This window comes from Trichosurus vulpecula, chromosome 2, assembly GCF_011100635.1.
Source record: "Trichosurus vulpecula isolate mTriVul1 chromosome 2, mTriVul1.pri, whole genome shotgun sequence".
Taxonomy (NCBI): Eukaryota; Metazoa; Chordata; class Mammalia; order Diprotodontia; family Phalangeridae; genus Trichosurus; species Trichosurus vulpecula.
Window position 1 is genome coordinate 233,939,170 of NC_050574.1, and position 16,981 is coordinate 233,956,150.

At 40.7% G+C, this 16,981-nt stretch overlaps 1 protein-coding gene across 1 annotated transcript in view; it reads right to left on the minus strand.

Moving 5' to 3' along the window:
• Nucleotides 1-259: 259 nt before the first annotated feature.
• TTN (titin) overlaps nt 260-16,981 on the minus strand; it is a 327,155-nt gene continuing 310,433 nt past the window's right edge. Inside the window, exons 303-317 of the mRNA XM_036744026.1 lie at nt 15,891-16,193; nt 15,186-15,488; nt 14,517-15,101; nt 13,967-14,272; nt 13,565-13,864; nt 11,846-12,421; nt 11,430-11,735; nt 10,433-11,026; nt 4,873-10,289; nt 4,567-4,761; nt 4,320-4,476; nt 2,775-3,460; nt 2,529-2,682; nt 1,695-1,997; nt 260-1,573 (exon numbers count right to left, since the gene is read on the minus strand). Of these exons, the coding sequence (XP_036599921.1) occupies nt 1,275-1,573; nt 1,695-1,997; nt 2,529-2,682; nt 2,775-3,460; nt 4,320-4,476; nt 4,567-4,761; nt 4,873-10,289; nt 10,433-11,026; nt 11,430-11,735; nt 11,846-12,421; nt 13,565-13,864; nt 13,967-14,272; nt 14,517-15,101; nt 15,186-15,488; nt 15,891-16,193 (10,484 nt within the window). The 3' untranslated portion in view covers nt 260-1,274. The remainder of the gene's footprint in view (nt 1,574-1,694; nt 1,998-2,528; nt 2,683-2,774; nt 3,461-4,319; nt 4,477-4,566; nt 4,762-4,872; nt 10,290-10,432; nt 11,027-11,429; nt 11,736-11,845; nt 12,422-13,564; nt 13,865-13,966; nt 14,273-14,516; nt 15,102-15,185; nt 15,489-15,890; nt 16,194-16,981) is intronic.

Consider the following 16,981-nt stretch of genomic DNA (forward strand, 5'->3'; position numbering starts at 1 on the left):
GATAAATTTATTTCTGTGTATCAGTCAATATGAACTGTCTTCCCTAGGCTTTATATTCCTTCCTCAAGTACATCACACACAGAGTGTGTTCTTATCATAACTGATTAAGGTGAGTTTTGTTGAGGCAAATGAGATATTTTGTTTTATTCATGGTTTAATTTAACCATATGAATCGAGTTTCCCCTATCCATCACCCCTCTCCCCCAGCTAGCAAACTGTTGAAAAAAGAAACAAGCAAGCAAATAACAACCACGCATTCTGAAGTGCAGATAACATGCTTTATTTTAATGCTACTTGCTCCAGGAGGTTCAATTACAATTAGCGATCATTTACTTCTAATTGATAAGAACTACATCAAATTGAAGTTGAGGGCATTGCTTATTGGTTTAACAACAGCTTCTTGTGTTGGTTTTTTGTTTTCTTTGCTGTGGCTCATTGCTTAGTTGCCCAAATTTTAGATGTAAGATAATTCTAATACTACCACACGAACACAATTATTGCACTCTAGGAACCTCTAGGAGTGGGCACTGCTTCTGCATTGGAAAACCTGAACATCTTGTTTTAATGAGGGAATGGCCAGGAGATGTTACTTTTTCAAGCTATCCAGGCAGTCCTCATGCCAGAAACAGTGCAGAGGAGTGAACAAAGTGTTGGCCGTTTACACTTTGTTCTGACCAATAAGTAAGTCAAATGAAAATTCTGAGTGTGATGTGATCAGAAGGAATGTGAGACATTTAAGTGAAGTTTACAGGAGGGTATTTGCAAACATCACCAATGTCTTACATTTCTGATTCAGCAAATATTTGTACATGTAATAGGTTACATGAACAGCATTATCTCTTAGGTATAAGGGCATCTTCAGTGGGGAATCTCTCTACCCACTGAGGCATTCTTAGACATCAACACTTTGTTGAGGCACAAAGATTAGTTAAATGTTGAGCAGGGTATTCGTTTCATGAGAAACTTTCTCCTACCAACGGTTAGTTCTATAAGTTGCATTGTAAAAGGTCACTAAATAAATGGTACAAAATTTGATAACCGTTACTTCGGCTATATACAGTATGTACAAGCCAATAAGAAATGTATAATGTTCTTAAGTCAACAATAATGACAGCAAGTCATGTATAGCTTTGGCCTTTGTCTCAGTTAGATCGATAAAAAAATACTTTTTATATTTACAGATCAGAAAGTTTAGTCCATGTGAAGCAGTTATATTTAGTCCATGTGTGAATCACTTGCAAAAAGTAAAGTGTAAATATAAGAGCCTAGGCTCTCTAAATTGATCGAATATTTATATTCACAGTGGCAGAGTCAGATCCAAATTCATTCCCTAAACTTAGGGTATAAAGTCCACCATCCTTCTTTTGCACGTCCATGATGATCAGAGTTGTCAGGTCGTCAGTAGTTTCAATATGGAACCTGCCTTGTTGTTCCTGATTTTGGATTTTTCTTCCACCATAGGACCATGTTATTTCAGGAGCGGGTTCTCCCGTAAAAGCACAGGCTAGTGTTAAAACCTTGCCTTCATCAATGCTGATATCAGATGGAAGAGCTTCGATTTTAGGTGGAATTCCTTTAATGGGAGAACAGAAAGGTTTATGTTCATCTTGGGTAAAAGTAGTGATTATCTTTCCACCAAATGTTATTCTAGGGTACTAGGTTTTTCTACCTCTACCATTAATTTTATTGCTCACCTCTTACACCTGCTTTAAGCATTCTACTAGTTGAACTTTCCAGTTGTGTCATACTAGACATTCCCATAGAACTGCTGGAACTCATCTCTACAAAAGACTCTTTCATGGAAGACATGCTTTGAGCAGACATGCTTGCAAATTTCATTTCAGTCATGCTGCTAGTGCTGCTACTGCTGAAACTGCTGAAGGATGCCTCTTGCTTAGAGGCGGACATTTGAACTGATTGAGAAGAGAAAATTCCTTGCATGCTTGTGTCATCACTTGTCCTCAATACTACCTCTTTGGAAGGTTCTTCAACTAGAGCTGTGGAGCATAGCAAAGACAATGAAACATAAACAGCATCCTGTTAATTGGTGACGTCAGACACTCACTTACAGAAATGGAAAAACGAAAACGACTTTGCTGTCATTGAAGCGTAAGCAGATACATTGAGTACCATAAAAAGCTAGCCCAATCCCTCCGAGCCTGGGAAAAAGGAATCCTTAAATGCTTAACATTACGTTACGTGCAAGAATACCAGGGATCACCAGGGGAGAAACATTGATTAATAATGAAGAGAAAATCATTATATCATACATTTTTGCAGTAGGTGTTATAGGACCTCTGGAAACTTGTTGTTTTGAAATGTGACACATAAAACTTTCCTTAGGTTAAAAAAAAGTTAGATTAAATGCATGAATCATTGCAGAATGTCTGTGCCTCTTACATATCTCATCCAACAATCAAGCTTAGAGCATATGCACTCTTCTCTATGCAGGTGGTAAAAAGATACTGATGAATCAAAAGTCACTGACCAATCCCTCCCTCCCGCCCAAACCCAACAACAACACTTACGGAGCACTGTTAAGGATGCTGTGGCAGAACATTGTCCATGGAAATTTTTGGCTTTGACTGTATATTTTCCACTGTCAGTTATTGCTGCATTTCTAATTTCAAGAGAATATACATTTTTGGAGCGGCTTATTCTGACATTTGAAGAGACAGAAATCTAAAAAAGAAAGACATACATGTTTTATAAAGATCCCGAGGAAATAAAGATGGTCTTTATTCTCAAAAATAGATTTTCCTTAAAGAACTTACTGGCAGGTTGTTTTTAAACCACTCAATTTCAGGCGTTGGATCTCCACTGATTTCACAAGAAAAGAGGACCTTTTGTCCTTCGTTCACATTTTGTGACTTAGGCTGTGTGATGAAGGCAGGGGCATCTAAGCGCTCTTGACACAGTGTCATATCAAACTGGCACTTGATGATCCCTTGGCTGGTTTTGCCCATACAGGTAAGTATTCCTTCATCTCTTCGGCTGGCTTTCTTGATGGTTAAGGTGTGATCATTGCCAGACACCCCATATCTGTAATCTTCTGAGTTAGTAAGCTCCACTCCATTCAGTACCCATTTGACTTCAGAGGCATCAACAATATTAGCTTTCAGGGTAATTTTCTGACCTTCAGATATGCTCATCTGAGTGGAAAATGCTTTAATTTCAGCATGAGCTCTGATGTCTTCTGATGCTTGGGTCTTTTTCACAATTTCCTCATGGACAACTGATTTCTCCAGAGCGACTGTTTCTGATTTCTTGATATCTTCAGAAATGAGTGCTTTTGAAAACTCCTCCTTGAGGGATGACTTCTCATGAGATATTGTTTCAGATTTCTGGATTTCTTCAGAAGCCACTGCCTTTTTGGCTACTTCTTGGGCAACTGCTTTTTTCTGAGAGGTCATTTCTGAGGTCTTTTGTATAGAAGTTTTCTTTTCTTCATCTTTAATATCTAGAAAAGAAAATTCTCTATGTTGGTATTACATTGTAATTGGAAACAGATCTTTTTATTCTTGTGTCAAATGTTCGTGGCCAGAGAAAACTTGCAAAATTGAGGGTACAAAATAGTACCTAGGTCTCTCTGGGCCTAAGCTCATCAGATGTTCATGCAGATCAATTTAATGGAGAATTCAGTATAAATGTGGTTTTGATCACTTAATAAACATGCCTTTTGAAGAGGACATACATGATGTAGGAAACGAATTAATATATTTTAAATGAAGGTTTTAGTGTAAGAGGTTCTGTAACCTGGGATATAGGAACTTTTAAAAATATTTTAATAACTATAATTCAATATAATTGGTTTCACTTATAATCTTATTTTACTTTATGCGTTTCAAAACATTATTTTGAGAAGGGGTGCCTAGGCTTCACCAGACTTCCACTGAAGTCCATGACACACAAAAAAGGTTAAGAATCCCTTCTTTCGTGCATCAAAAAGAAAGATTCAAGCAAGGAAACTGAAAGCCGTGGAAACTAGTCATTATGGCTAGCACACAATGTCCTTGACTCAGTGATTACATCATACATTTTGGGAAGCTCTGTGGTGTCTTCTTTGTGGTGTGTTGTTCCTAACAGAGCACCATGTGCAGGTAGGCACTTGGTACTTTTGATGATGCCAATGATTATAGCAAAAACCTTGTGGCTAGGCCTATGCAGAAATAGGATCATGGAATTTTGAAAGTCAGTTTTTGTTTTAGACCATTGTTTTAGACCAATTTTTAAAGAGCAATTTTTAAAAAAAGTAAATGTTTACATACTGGTTCCTTTTATATAGTTATTCAAAAAACATCAACAGAAAGCGAACCTACCCTTTATTGTTAATTTGCAGCTAGAGGAAACAGATCCAGCTGAATTTGTTATTGTACACGTAAAGAGTCCACTGTCTGAAGTACTGGTCTCACGTATTTCTAAGTAGAATCCTCCTTTGTCTTCAGATAGTTCATATTTTCCTCCTCGTACAAGAGCCTGCAGGGTATAAGTCATCTGATTTTAAAGTTGTGAACTAATTTGGGGATAGTATTTTTAGACAACATATAAAGGTTAAGGAAATTTTACCTTTCCATCCTTAGTCCAGGTAACAGTGGGCCAAGGCTCTCCTGTGGCTTTAATTGAAAACTTGGCAACAGTATTTGAAGATATGGTCATATCTTGCAGCCCAGTAACAATTACTGGCTTCGAAGGAACTGGTTCAGCAGCTTTCTTTTCTGTTTTCTTGGTTTCTGTTGGCTCGGACACTTTCTGAGCCGATTTCTTAATTTCTGTTGACTCAGCAGTTTTCTCAACCGATTTCTTGGTCTCTGTTGACTCGGCAGTTTTCTGTATCGATTTCTTGGTCGCTGTCATCTCAACAGTTTTTTCAACTGATGTCTTGGTCTCAAGAGTTCTGGACAATTGGTCATGGATACTCTTAAAGGCTTGGCCAACAAACTGGAAATTAGTCTTAGAAGCTCCACCTTCACCAGAAATTTCACAGACATATTCTCCTTGATCAGCCTCAGTGAGGTTTTGGATTTTGAGTTCATAAGTGCCATCTGCTGAATAATGAAACTGGAAATGGCCATTTTCCTTCAGTTTCTTGCCATCTTTATACCAGGCTACCTCTTTGGCACTTAAAACACTGCTTTCAACTGCACATGTGAGCTTTGCAGTGTCTTTAGAAGCTTCCACTTTGAGCGGCTGAACTATCTTAGGAGGAGCAGCGACTGGTAGTTGTACTTTCTCAGTTGGGGTGGGTTTGGTTTCTGTTGGTGCTGTGGTTTTTGGGTGAGAAGTAACTAGCTCTGGAGATTTCACTCTCTTGGGTGATTTCACTGCTTCAGGAGATTTTGCATGAGGCTCAGGGGACTTGACTCTTGGTGGCGATGTAACTGTCTTTTCAGGGACCCTGGACTTTTGAATAGTCAGAGTAAATTGTGCTTCCTGTTTTCCTTCAGCGTTTTCTACCACCACAGTATAGCTGCCTTCATCTGAAGCCTGGACTGAAGAAATCTCAAAGGTAGAATGGTACTTCGTGGTTGTGACTTGGTGACGGCCAGAGGAACTGATTTCTTGACCTGCACGGAACCATGTAACTGTTGGTACTGGTTCACCATCAGTATCACAAGAAAATCTCGCAGACTCGCCCTCATACACAGTTATGGACCGTGGTTTGGTTAGAATCCTTGCTGCCAAAGTTGTCTTAATCTTTCTACGTGTGGATTTCTCTTCCACTGACCTTTCTTCAGATGCTGTGGCTTTCATTTCAGCTGAAGCATAATGTTCATGAGATGTGAGAGTTTCCCTGGTCTCTGTCATTTGTGATTTGACTTCTCTTACAGATGAGGAAGCTTCCATCTCAGATTTTTTCTTAAATGATGAAACAGCATATTGCTCTGTTCTGGTCAGTTCAGGAAAAACTGACCTTGGTACTTCCTCATCTTTGCGTCGGGAAGTATAGGTGGTATAAGCCCCTCCAGTAACATCTAATGTTGCATAGTCAGAAGCCTCTCCTTTGTAATTAGTGCACACAGCACGATATGTCCCACTGTCATCAATATGACAGTCCAGAATTTCCAAGGTCAGAACTCCACTCGTGTTAGTATAATGAATTTTGCTGCTCTCTTGGAGTTCTACACCATTATGGTACCATTTAACTTCAGCAGTTGGCTTAGACTGAACATTTAAGATGAAGCGGGTATTTTGCCCACATGGTACACGATGAGAGCGCATTCTCAGTGTGATCCGAGGAGCATGGTCCAGAGTGAAAGGCTGTTGACTCAGAATTTCATACTTTCGTTCTGATGTTTTCTGAGTCTTTAATGCAGCCTTCATAGACTCATACCTGGAAAATATGTCAAATCTTGCAGTTCTCTCAAATCTTGAGAGTGATCTTTCACTTGACACTGGGCTGGGAGAACGTGGCCGAGTTCTCTCTGGTGTTGGGGATCTTCTTTCAGTTTCGTATTCTTCAGCTGGTTGCGTACTTGGCCGGATTAATTCAGATACTGGCCGCATTAATTCAATATAAGTTGGAGAAAGAGATCGTCGTCTTCCTAGTAGCCTAGAGACAGATGAAGATGTCTCTCTTTGGGCACGTTTTGAAATTTCAATTTCTTCTTCAATTTCTGTTATTTCAGTTATTTCTCTTTCTTTTCTGCTTTTCTTTCTAGATTTTTCTTCCTTGGCCATATGGTCAAGTTCACTTTTATATTCTGAGAGCCGCTGGGTTGTTGTAACTGGACGGAGCAATTCCTCATCCTCTTTTTCAGCCATGATTCTTTGCCGCTGCCTAGGATGTCTATATGCAGCTCTGGCATGGCGTTCACGTAATTCCATGTAACTTGTGCTAGTGTCCTCTTTAGATGGGATATGATAAGTTGAATATCTGAAATCTTTTCTTGCTTCGTCTACCTTGATATGAGCACTTGGTGAAGAATAACGTAGACTAGACAGCTCAAACTGGGGAGGACTCCGACTTGGCGGGGAAGCAGAGAAGCCAAGTTCAAGTTCTTCTTCAAGACGCAGCCTTTCTTCTTCAGTTCTTTTCATGGCTAAGTAATCATCAATTGGTAGGAGAAGTTCCTCATCCGAAAGGTCACCAAGAGACCTCCTTCTGGGTCGATAATAATAGTCATAATCAGGAGATGGTGTCCGACGGCGGGCTGGTCTTACTATCTCGAGATCATCTTGGGATAGTTTGGGTATACGCCATTTAGGCCTGTATTGGTCTGTAATGCGTGGAAGGGGCATTACGTAGAACTGTTCCCATCTCGACAGGCGGATACGTTTGGGTCTTTTCTGTGCAATTCTATCAATCTTCCCAGGCATCTCAAACTGGTCACGTAGTTTCTTGTACCATTTCATATCAGACATTGGCACAAACTGCTTAATGTGTTGGTCTTCCTCGACAGTGGTGCGTTTGAACCTGCGTGGCTCTGGTACTTCATAAGGCATACGGAGTCGTTTTTCTTCCTTCTTTTCCTCTGTTTGGAGTACAAATTCACCTTTTACAGTCTTGGTGCTTACAGCGGGTTTGTAAAGTATGGCAGCTTCTCTGAGCGCCTCTTGTGCTACTTGGGTCAGTGGCACAGATTCAGTACCAGAAAGGATTTCAGCCATTCTTAGCGTCTTATCAATTTGTTTTTGTACATGTCTTTCACGCTCTTCTTCAGTTTTGTATTCTTTCTTGACATATTTCAGGCGTTCTACTTGTAGGTGAGCTTGGCAGCTTGTAGAGCCAGCAGAATTGGTGGCAGTGACTCTATAATAACCTGTGTCTTCTGGCAATGTATCTCTGATATGCAAAGCATAATAGTCCAAGCCTTCATGGACAATTTCAATGTTGGGACCAAGGGACAGAGGCTGACCATCTTTCTCCCATTTTAGAGTTGGTGGTGGGATGCCAGAAACTCTAATTTCAAAGCAGACACTCTGGCCCTCCTGACATTCTGCATTTGCCAGTAATCGTTTGAACATTGGTCTTAGGGTAGTGTCTGCTGCTGGAGGGTGTGGGGTCACAGTCAGCTTAGCTTTACAGCTGTCTTCACCATACTTGTTCCGTGCTACCACAGAATACTCAGCATCATCTTCTATAGTTACGTTGTTGATTGTTAGTTGGTAAAGACCCTTGTCAGTCTCGAACGTATACTTCTTGTCATCATCATCTGGCTTGATTTTCTGTCCTGATTTATACCATGTCACCCGGGGTTCTGGATGAACTGTTATGGTCACACCAAACCTGACATTTTCACCAATATAGGCAGTCCGGTTGTAGAGAGGCAGAGTAAATTCTGGTGGCCTCTCCAAGAGTCTCATAGCATCTGTCCTCCTTTTAATTCTCTTAATGGTTCTACGACAGTAATAGTCATAAGACTCTCTCACACCTTTGACAAAGAGCTCTGCATAAGAACTGTCTTCTCCATAGTCATTGACCACCTTGCATCTGTATGTACCATCATCTGCTTTACTAATGTCTTTGACATACAGGGTAGCTTGGCCGTCTTGGTAGGTGATTTCATATTTTTCACTGTTCTCCAGCTGTCTGATGCCAAAGTACCAGGTCACTTGGGTGGATTCATCGTAATTTTCGATGCTGCATTGATATTTTACGTGCCCGCCTTCTTCTCCAACAGCATGCATTATTTGCCCAGAAATTGGGCCAATTTCAATTGATGCGACTTTAACTTTAGCAACACTCACTCCTCTCTGAGATCTAATTGCCCCACCACAGGAGATTCGGGCTGCTGATACAACCATGTTCAGGTCTTTCTTTATCAAGGTGTGGTAGTAACGCCTGTGCTTGAGTGTCCTGATGACTTTAGTACTCACATTTTCTATCCTCTGCTTTAGCCATGGATGCTGGAGTGCCTCAGAAGCTGTCATGCGAGATTTTCTTTCTTTCACTAAGAGCCGATCAACAAAGTCCATGGCTTCAATGCTGATATCCTTAAAAGCTTCTTCATCAAAGCTATACTCAGCATTCATGATATTTTCAATCACCTGTTGGTTGGTTTCAGCTAGGAATGGATTAATACCACTCAACAGAACGTATACCAGGGTTCCCAGGGACCACATGTCTGTGGCTGCACTGACAACATCATGTTGATGTACTTCAGGTGCATAATATTCAGGAGCAGTGAACATAAGCCTAAAGTTATCCCCTGGCTTTAACTGCCTGGCTTGACCAAATTCAATGATTTTAATGACAGAGCTTCTTCTTGTTTGGTAAATGATATTGTCTGGCCTAATGTCAAAGTGCCCAATATTGTGACGATGTAGGAATTCAAGGGCTTCACAGACCTGGCGAACATAACTTACAATTTCTCTTTCATTGAGTTCAAAAGCACTGGTGTTAATTCTTTCAAAGATATCAAGCCCTGAGATAAATTCAAAGATCATAACCAACTCTTCCATGCTTTCAAATGATTCATGGAGATATAAGATATTCCTATGCCTAGCAATGTTCAGAATAGAAATTTCTTTCTTTACCAAAACCTGGTCAGTTCCTTTAACTTTGACAAACTTGGCCATGTATGTCTTCTTAGAAGAAGTTTCAACACAGCGGTGGACAATTCCAAACTGTCCACGCCCCAGATCTTCAGCAATCATGTATCTGTCATAGAGTTCCTTGGTCGAAGAGTGAGAAGCCTTAGTTTTGCTGACTTCTCGGGTTTCATCCACCTCTTCATCATAGTTCATTACTCTAGTCTTATCTTCCTTGGTTATGGTTGGTTCTGTAGGTTCTGAAGGTTTGCTGAGACCAAATTTATTTTCAGCTATTACACGGAACTGGTAGCTAGTTTTACCAAATAAGTTAATCACAGTATACCGTGTTTCCCGAGCTTGACCCACGCGGAGCCATCTCTCTGCTGTAGTGGCACATTTTTCAATGATGTAGTTGGTGATTTTGCTACCACCATCAGAAGCTGGTTCAGTCCAAGTTAAGTTGACTGAATCTCTTGAGACATCACTCACTTTGACTCCCCTGGGGGGATCAGGAACATCAGCCACATCCAGTTCAACTGTCTTCTGATCAATTCCAAATCGGTTTTTAGCACAGACAACATAGAAACCAGCATCTTTTCTCTCCACTCCATTGGAGAAGACAAGGGATGTAAATGATCTGGTAACAATAACTTGATAGTGGCCATTGTTGTCAATGAGGTCCTGTCCTTTCTGCCAGGTGATCACAGGGTCTGGTTTGCCACTGAAGGGAATCTTGATGCTGACAACTTCTCCCCGGAGAGCATGAACGGCTCCCATGCCTTCAAGATTTTTAGGCAAGTGTATCTTTGCGGGAACTGTACCGGAAGAAACAAGGATAAAAAAATTTTTTTAGAAACAATAACATTTGTAGTTATTACCAAACATATGTTTAAATAGAGCAAAATCAGAATAAGAATGTTTTCTCCAACATCAAGCTTGTATTTATTTGCATTATTACCTTCAACATCTAAGGAGGCTGTGCCAGACACAGATCCTCCTTGGTTAGTAGCTCTGACTTGGTAGACAGTGGCATCATCATCTGTTACATTTATTATGATGAGTTGATGGTATCCACCCTTAAATTCTTGAATTCTATACTTTTCTCCATCGGCAATGATTTCTTTGCCCTGGCGATACCATTTGACGACAGGCTTAGGATGACCAGTGACTTTGCAGACCAATGTTGCATTGCTCTTATATCTGACATTCAGATTTCTCAGTTCATCTTTAAAGTGCGGTGCCTGGATTGGAACGTCAGATTTTGGAGTGACAGGTTCTGATATTTCACTCCATTCACTTTCACCACCTAGGTTTTCACATTTCACACGGAACTCATATTCAAGACCTTCAATAAGGTTTTGTACAGAAAAGACAGTTTCTCGAATTTCATCTGTTGTCACAGCAATCCACTTATTTTGTTTCTTTTCACGCTTCTCAAGGTAGTAATTTCTAATCTTTGCCCCACCATCACTGGAAGGTGGCTTCCAAGCCACAACACAGGAATCTTTTGTAAGAGCAGTTATAGTTGGTTTGCCAGGAGCACCGGGCTTTTCTGGATAAAAACAAAAGATTTGAATCATGAATTTAGACAGGTATACTCACTGTTGAACACCACAAAATCCTGCTTTGTGGCAGTTGTTTTACATCCTAGGTGGGGACACTGTGTAAAAATACTTTTTTCAGAAAAAAATTAAATTGACAACTTACTCCAAGAACCTTATTGAAAAGAAAAAATAAATTCTAGTCTGTTTGAATAAGAAAGGGATACAAAACACATGCTCCTTTTCTCTTTTGTTGCTGAACTCAGATTCATAAAATCTTCACAAGTTTCATAAAGAGATCATTAGCCTAGTTTCCATCTTAATCACTTTTCTAAAGTAAGCTTTCCATTAGAATAGGGATGTGGTGTGCAAAGGTGGGAGTTTATGGAGATGTAGAAATTGTGCCTTGCTTACCAAATGGAGTCTTGATAACAACAATCGATGAGACCTCTAGAGGTTCACTTATGCCGTAGGTGTTCTGAGCTGATACTCGGAAATAATAGCCAGCATTTTCTGTGAGGTTAACAATTCTGCAGCTCGTTACAGAAATGGCTGAAGATACCAGCTGCCACTCAGCACCTTCCTTTGCCTCACATTTCTCAACCACATAGTTGGTTATCCATGATCCTCCGTCATCTGCAGGAGGTTTCCAACTGATTACAGCAGAGTTCTTAAGTAGTGCTTCAATGACAATTGGACCCGTAGGTTTGTCTGGCTTATCTGTTAATAACAAAATGAGATAAATAATTATACAACCAATGTCTTAGTGTTTCACCAAAAAAAAAAAATCCACAAACTTTTCCTGGGGAAAAAAAAAGAAAATAAAGTACCTTGTATTTCCACATTAAGGATAGCATCAACTGTTCCAAAAATATTGCTCAGCTGTACTTTGTATTTCCCGGCATGGGTCTTACGCTGAACGTTCTTGATGATCAGATGAGTATAGTGCTCAGTGTTCTCAACGGTAACGGTCTCTGAATTTGTCAAAGGTTTCTTATCATGGAACCAAGTAATGGCAGGTACTGGGCGACCAATGTACATGACATGCAGACGGAGGGTAGACCCCACTGCTGCGTAGTATTTCTCCTTCAGGGGGTAGCCAGGGTGGAACTGAGGAGTCGCTTGCAAGAGTAGCTTGCTGCTGGTTTCTACCTCTCCGACTTCATTGGTGGCTGTGCAGGTGTAGACACCTTCATCCTCTTGTTCCTCTGTCATTACAGTGAGAGTATGAGTGCGCCCATCTGATGACATTTTGTATTTTCGGCTTTGTATGAGCTCTTTGCCAAAGCGGTACCATTTAATATCTGGAAGGGGCCTTCCAACAATCTGGCAGGAGAGCTGAGCTGCCTCACCCAATTTAGTAGTAACATCTGCCATTTCTTTTCGAACTCCTGGTGCCTCTCCAGCTGAAATGGGAAAAAAAACATGCTATTAAGTATGCATTTTTTCCCGTTACTAAGGAATCTTGATCTTTCACTCCTTCTCTGAACTTGGGGTTAGTTGATCCATAAATACTTACACATTTAAGATATCATTATTTACCTAACAATTTTCCAGGTAAGTTTTTAGAGATTACTAGCTAGCACAGTACATAGAGTATTGGGCCTGTAGCTTGGAAGACTAGAGTTCAAATCTAGCCTCAGACACTAGCAAGCTGTGTGACCTTGGGCAAGTCTCTTAACTACTGTTTTCCTCCATTTCCTCAGCTATAACATGGGGATAATAATAACATCTACCTCCCAGGGTTGTGACTATCGAATGAGATGACTGTGAAGCACTTAGCACAGTGCCTGGCATACAGTAGGTGCCACATAAATGCTAGTTATCATTATTACCATTATCTTAGTTTTAAACTGGTTTTAGGCTTTACAGGTATCATCATTAGTATTTTAGCTTTAAACACGTTTTAGGTTTTACAGGGGTTATTGTATTTATAGACCTCCATTGAAAAAATATTCTTAGGATCTGAATCATCCTTCACGGTCACAAAACAAGGTCAGGTTGACCTTCCCTTTCATAAATTTGATGAAACTCATTATATATACTTCTCAGGTGGTTCCCTCTGAAAGCCCCAGGTCTCTCCTCCTTGCCTGGAATTAAGTCTTGTTCATCAGGAAGTTGGGGGGATATCTGAACTCCTCCTTTAAAATCGATACAACACAACCCTTGCTGAAAAGTGGGACAATGGCCTCTGTGTTAACAGGGGTCCTGCTGCAGCAACGTGATCGATAGCGCTGTCCCTAAGGACTGTGTATTTGGAATGGCCCTATGTAGAGATTCTCTGTTGTGATGTGTGTGTCTGGTGTGTGCAAGACTGCAAATATCCCACAAAACTTTGTGCCAGAATCACTGACCATCTGAATACCGGGAAACAGTTGTCCTTGGCATTTAATTTAGCTAGTAAAACATTATGTAATGAATATATATTGGATAGGGCTTGAAGAAGATGACTTCTACAGTCAGCGACAACAAGCCTTCATTAAGTGCTTATGATATGTGAGCTAGTGTGCTAAATCTCAGTTCTAAGGCAACAATTTAGGGATACATACATGTCAGTTTAGTCTTCACAGACATGGCAGTTCTTCGAGGTCTGCTGAGTCCAGTCTCATTTTCAGCAAACACTCTGAATTCATATTCAGTGGCTTCCAATAAGCCACCAATTGTGAATTGCCTGTCTTTAATGCGGTCCTTATTACTCTTCTTCCATGCACTGTCTCCGGATTGCCGGTATTCTACCCAGTATCCAAGGATTTCTTTACCACCATCACATTCAGGTTTCTCCCACTGAAGAGTAACACTGTCTCTGGATAGAGATAGGATCTCAATCTCTCCTGGTTGGCTTGGTTTATCTGAAACATTTAAAAATGTTTGAAAAAGAGGTCAAATTTATCTGCCAAAAGAAAAAGAAAACACGAGGCTTTTTTTTTTCAGAAATGTGACCATTTTCTTACCGAAAGGATCCTTGCAAACAACTGGTTCAGAAGCAGGACTGGTTTCGCTTAAGCCAACATCATTCTGTGCAATGATACGGAATTGGTATTCAGCATCAGGAACCAGGCCTGTGACTGTGTACATTGTGGTAGTGATCTGGGTCTTGTTGTGCCGAACCCACTTGTCAGTAGAGGTTTCTTTCCGTTCAATATAGTACCCGGTGACCCGAGAACCACCATCATCTTTGGGTCGTGACCAGGACAAGCTAACAGAACTCTTAGTTATGTCCAGCACTTCTGGAGGATTGCTGGGAGGCTCTGGAGGATCTACAAGTATCAAAACAAACATTTTGTTAAGAAACGATGTGAACATGGTTACAATTCCTGAAGTGGGAGGAGGAGGAGGAGGGACAGAGAGAGAGGAAGATGGGGTAGAAAAGAATAAGCATTTATATAGTGCCCACTATATATGTCAGGCACCATGCTAAGTGCTTTACAAATATCTTATTTGATAAGAGAGTAAATAAAATAATCACTTTTTTAAAACTTAGAAATACAAACGTGGACTTACTCAGTGGTGTTTTTGGTATGACTGGTTCTTCAGATTTCAGGGGCTTGCTGATACCAAACTGGTTTTCTGCTGAAACACGGAAATGATACTCTACATTCTCTTTTAGGCCTTTTACCACAAGAGATGTGCCTCTAACTCTGGAATCGATGGTATACCAGGCAGCTTTAGGTACTTCTCGCCTCTCGACAATGTACCCTAGGATATCAGCGCCGCCGTCATCCGCTGGAGCTCTCCAGCTTACTCTCACGGAACGAGCTTGTACGTCATCGTATTCGAGTGGACCTTCTGGAGTATTTGGACTTCCAATCACCTTGACCTTGATGTATACTGCCTTCTTGCCGCACTTGTTTTCTAGAACCAAGTCGTAGTTGCCAGAATCCTCCCTATCTGCTTCTTTAATCACAAGTTCAGTGTGTGTGTCAGAGGTGGCAATCATGGCTCTCTTACTAACGTCCTGGCCTTCCTTTGTCCACTTGCATATTGGGAATGGTTTTCCTTTGATTGGTATGGTGAGCCTGATGACTCCACCTTGTCTTACAAAGACACCTTCCTGGTATCTTTCATCAAGTTCGTAATCAGGATATTCTGAAAGAAAAAAAAAATCATTATTGCATGCATGAAAATATTATGAGGTAGTTATGCAAGGAGGTATGCAATTACACTTCTTACCAAGCATTTCAGTGACTTTCACTGTTCCCGGTACTTCAGCAGGTTCCCCAGGTCCACCAGCATTGCAGGCCAAGACACGGAATCTATATTCCGCACCCTGAGGAAGATGTGTTAGTGTATATTCCCGGATCTTGGTTGGAGTGGTATTGCATTTGGTCCATTCATGCTGATCGACCTTCTGCATTTCAATCAAGTAGCCAGTGACTTTAGATCCTCCTTCATCTTCAGGAACGCTCCAGGCAAGGGAGACTGATGTTCTTGTAGTATCAGTAACTCTTGGGTTCTGGGGTTTTCCTGGAGGAGCTGAGGAGAAAAAAATCAGATGTCAAAACAGAGCATAAAATGGCCCTGAAATTTAAAAACAAAAACAAAAACCTGACTGCCACCTAACACATATCCCAAGAGCTGCTGAAACATGAAATATTGATGATTATTCATTTTGGGAAAACTTATTTTATCTATTAAAACAAATCTGTTGGTTTTCCCTTTCTCTTGATATAGCAGAAAAAGCACTGACGCTAGAGTCTGGGCACCCAGGTTCAAATATCACACATCATACTTCACTACTTAAGGAACCTTGGACAAGTCACTGGATCTCCCTATGTTTCATTTTCCTCATCTTCCAAGTAAGGGTATTGGACCAAATGGCCTCTGAGGTCCCTTCCAGATCTAGATCTATGGTACTTTGACCCTAAGATTGCTTACCAATTGGATCCATGGCAACAACAGGTTTGGAAGGACGACTTGGTTTCCCAGTGCCTCTGGCGTTAATAGCAGTGATACGGTGTTCATATTCTAGTCCTTCAATGAGGCCAGTGGAACGATAACGTGTCATGGTCACTGCTATTTTATTGACACGGACCCATCGATCTGCTCTGACTTCTTTACGTTCTACAATATAGCCAGTCACCTGGGAACCACCATCATCCTCAGGTGGGTACCAAGTTAGTGTCATGCCATCACGAGAGACATCAAAAATCTGTAACGTTTCTGGAGGTCCTGGAATCCCTGTTGCAAGAAACACAGGTAAATAGAAAGTTAACAATACATATACACTGAAAAATAACCATAAAACATCCATGAGTCCATGGGCCCTAGCTTCCGAGTTAGCAATCATTACAAGTGGCACAAAAGATTGTCTTGTGATGGGGTTTCCAAGGGATTTGCTCTATGTACTTTTCCTGATGCTCCTGGCTTCCATCAAGGCTCAGCTCATATCCCACCTTCTTCAAGAGGCTTTGCCTGGTTTCTCCTGCCTCCCCCAACCCCTGCTTGTTAGTACTTTCCTTCTGAGACTACCTCCCATTTACACCATATATAGCTTGTATGTTCACAGTTGCTTGAATGTTGTTTACTTTATTAGAATTCTTTCCTACCTTGAAGGTAGGGATCTTGTTTTTGTCTTTGCGTAGCACTTAGTGTAATACCTGGCACATGGTGTTTAATAAAAGCTTGCTGACTGAATGCTTCTCTTCCCTCATCCTTGGAGATTAGTACAGGAGCATGATCCCATGATCCAGGATATATGTGCTCTAGTCCCAATTTAGCTACTACCTGGCTAAGTGACCTTAGGCAAGTCACCCTCTGATCCTTAGTGGGTTTTTTTCTTTTAAATTAGGAAACTGAACAAGATGATCTGTGAGATCCCTTCAAGCTCTAAAATATATTTTTGATATGAGCAAGTAACATAAAACCTTACCAGACACCATCTGAATCCCTCAAATCTTTGTAAATGCTTGGGCTTAGTCATACATCCTGTCTTTATTAATTTTCTAGGTACAGTGGATCCCTCATCT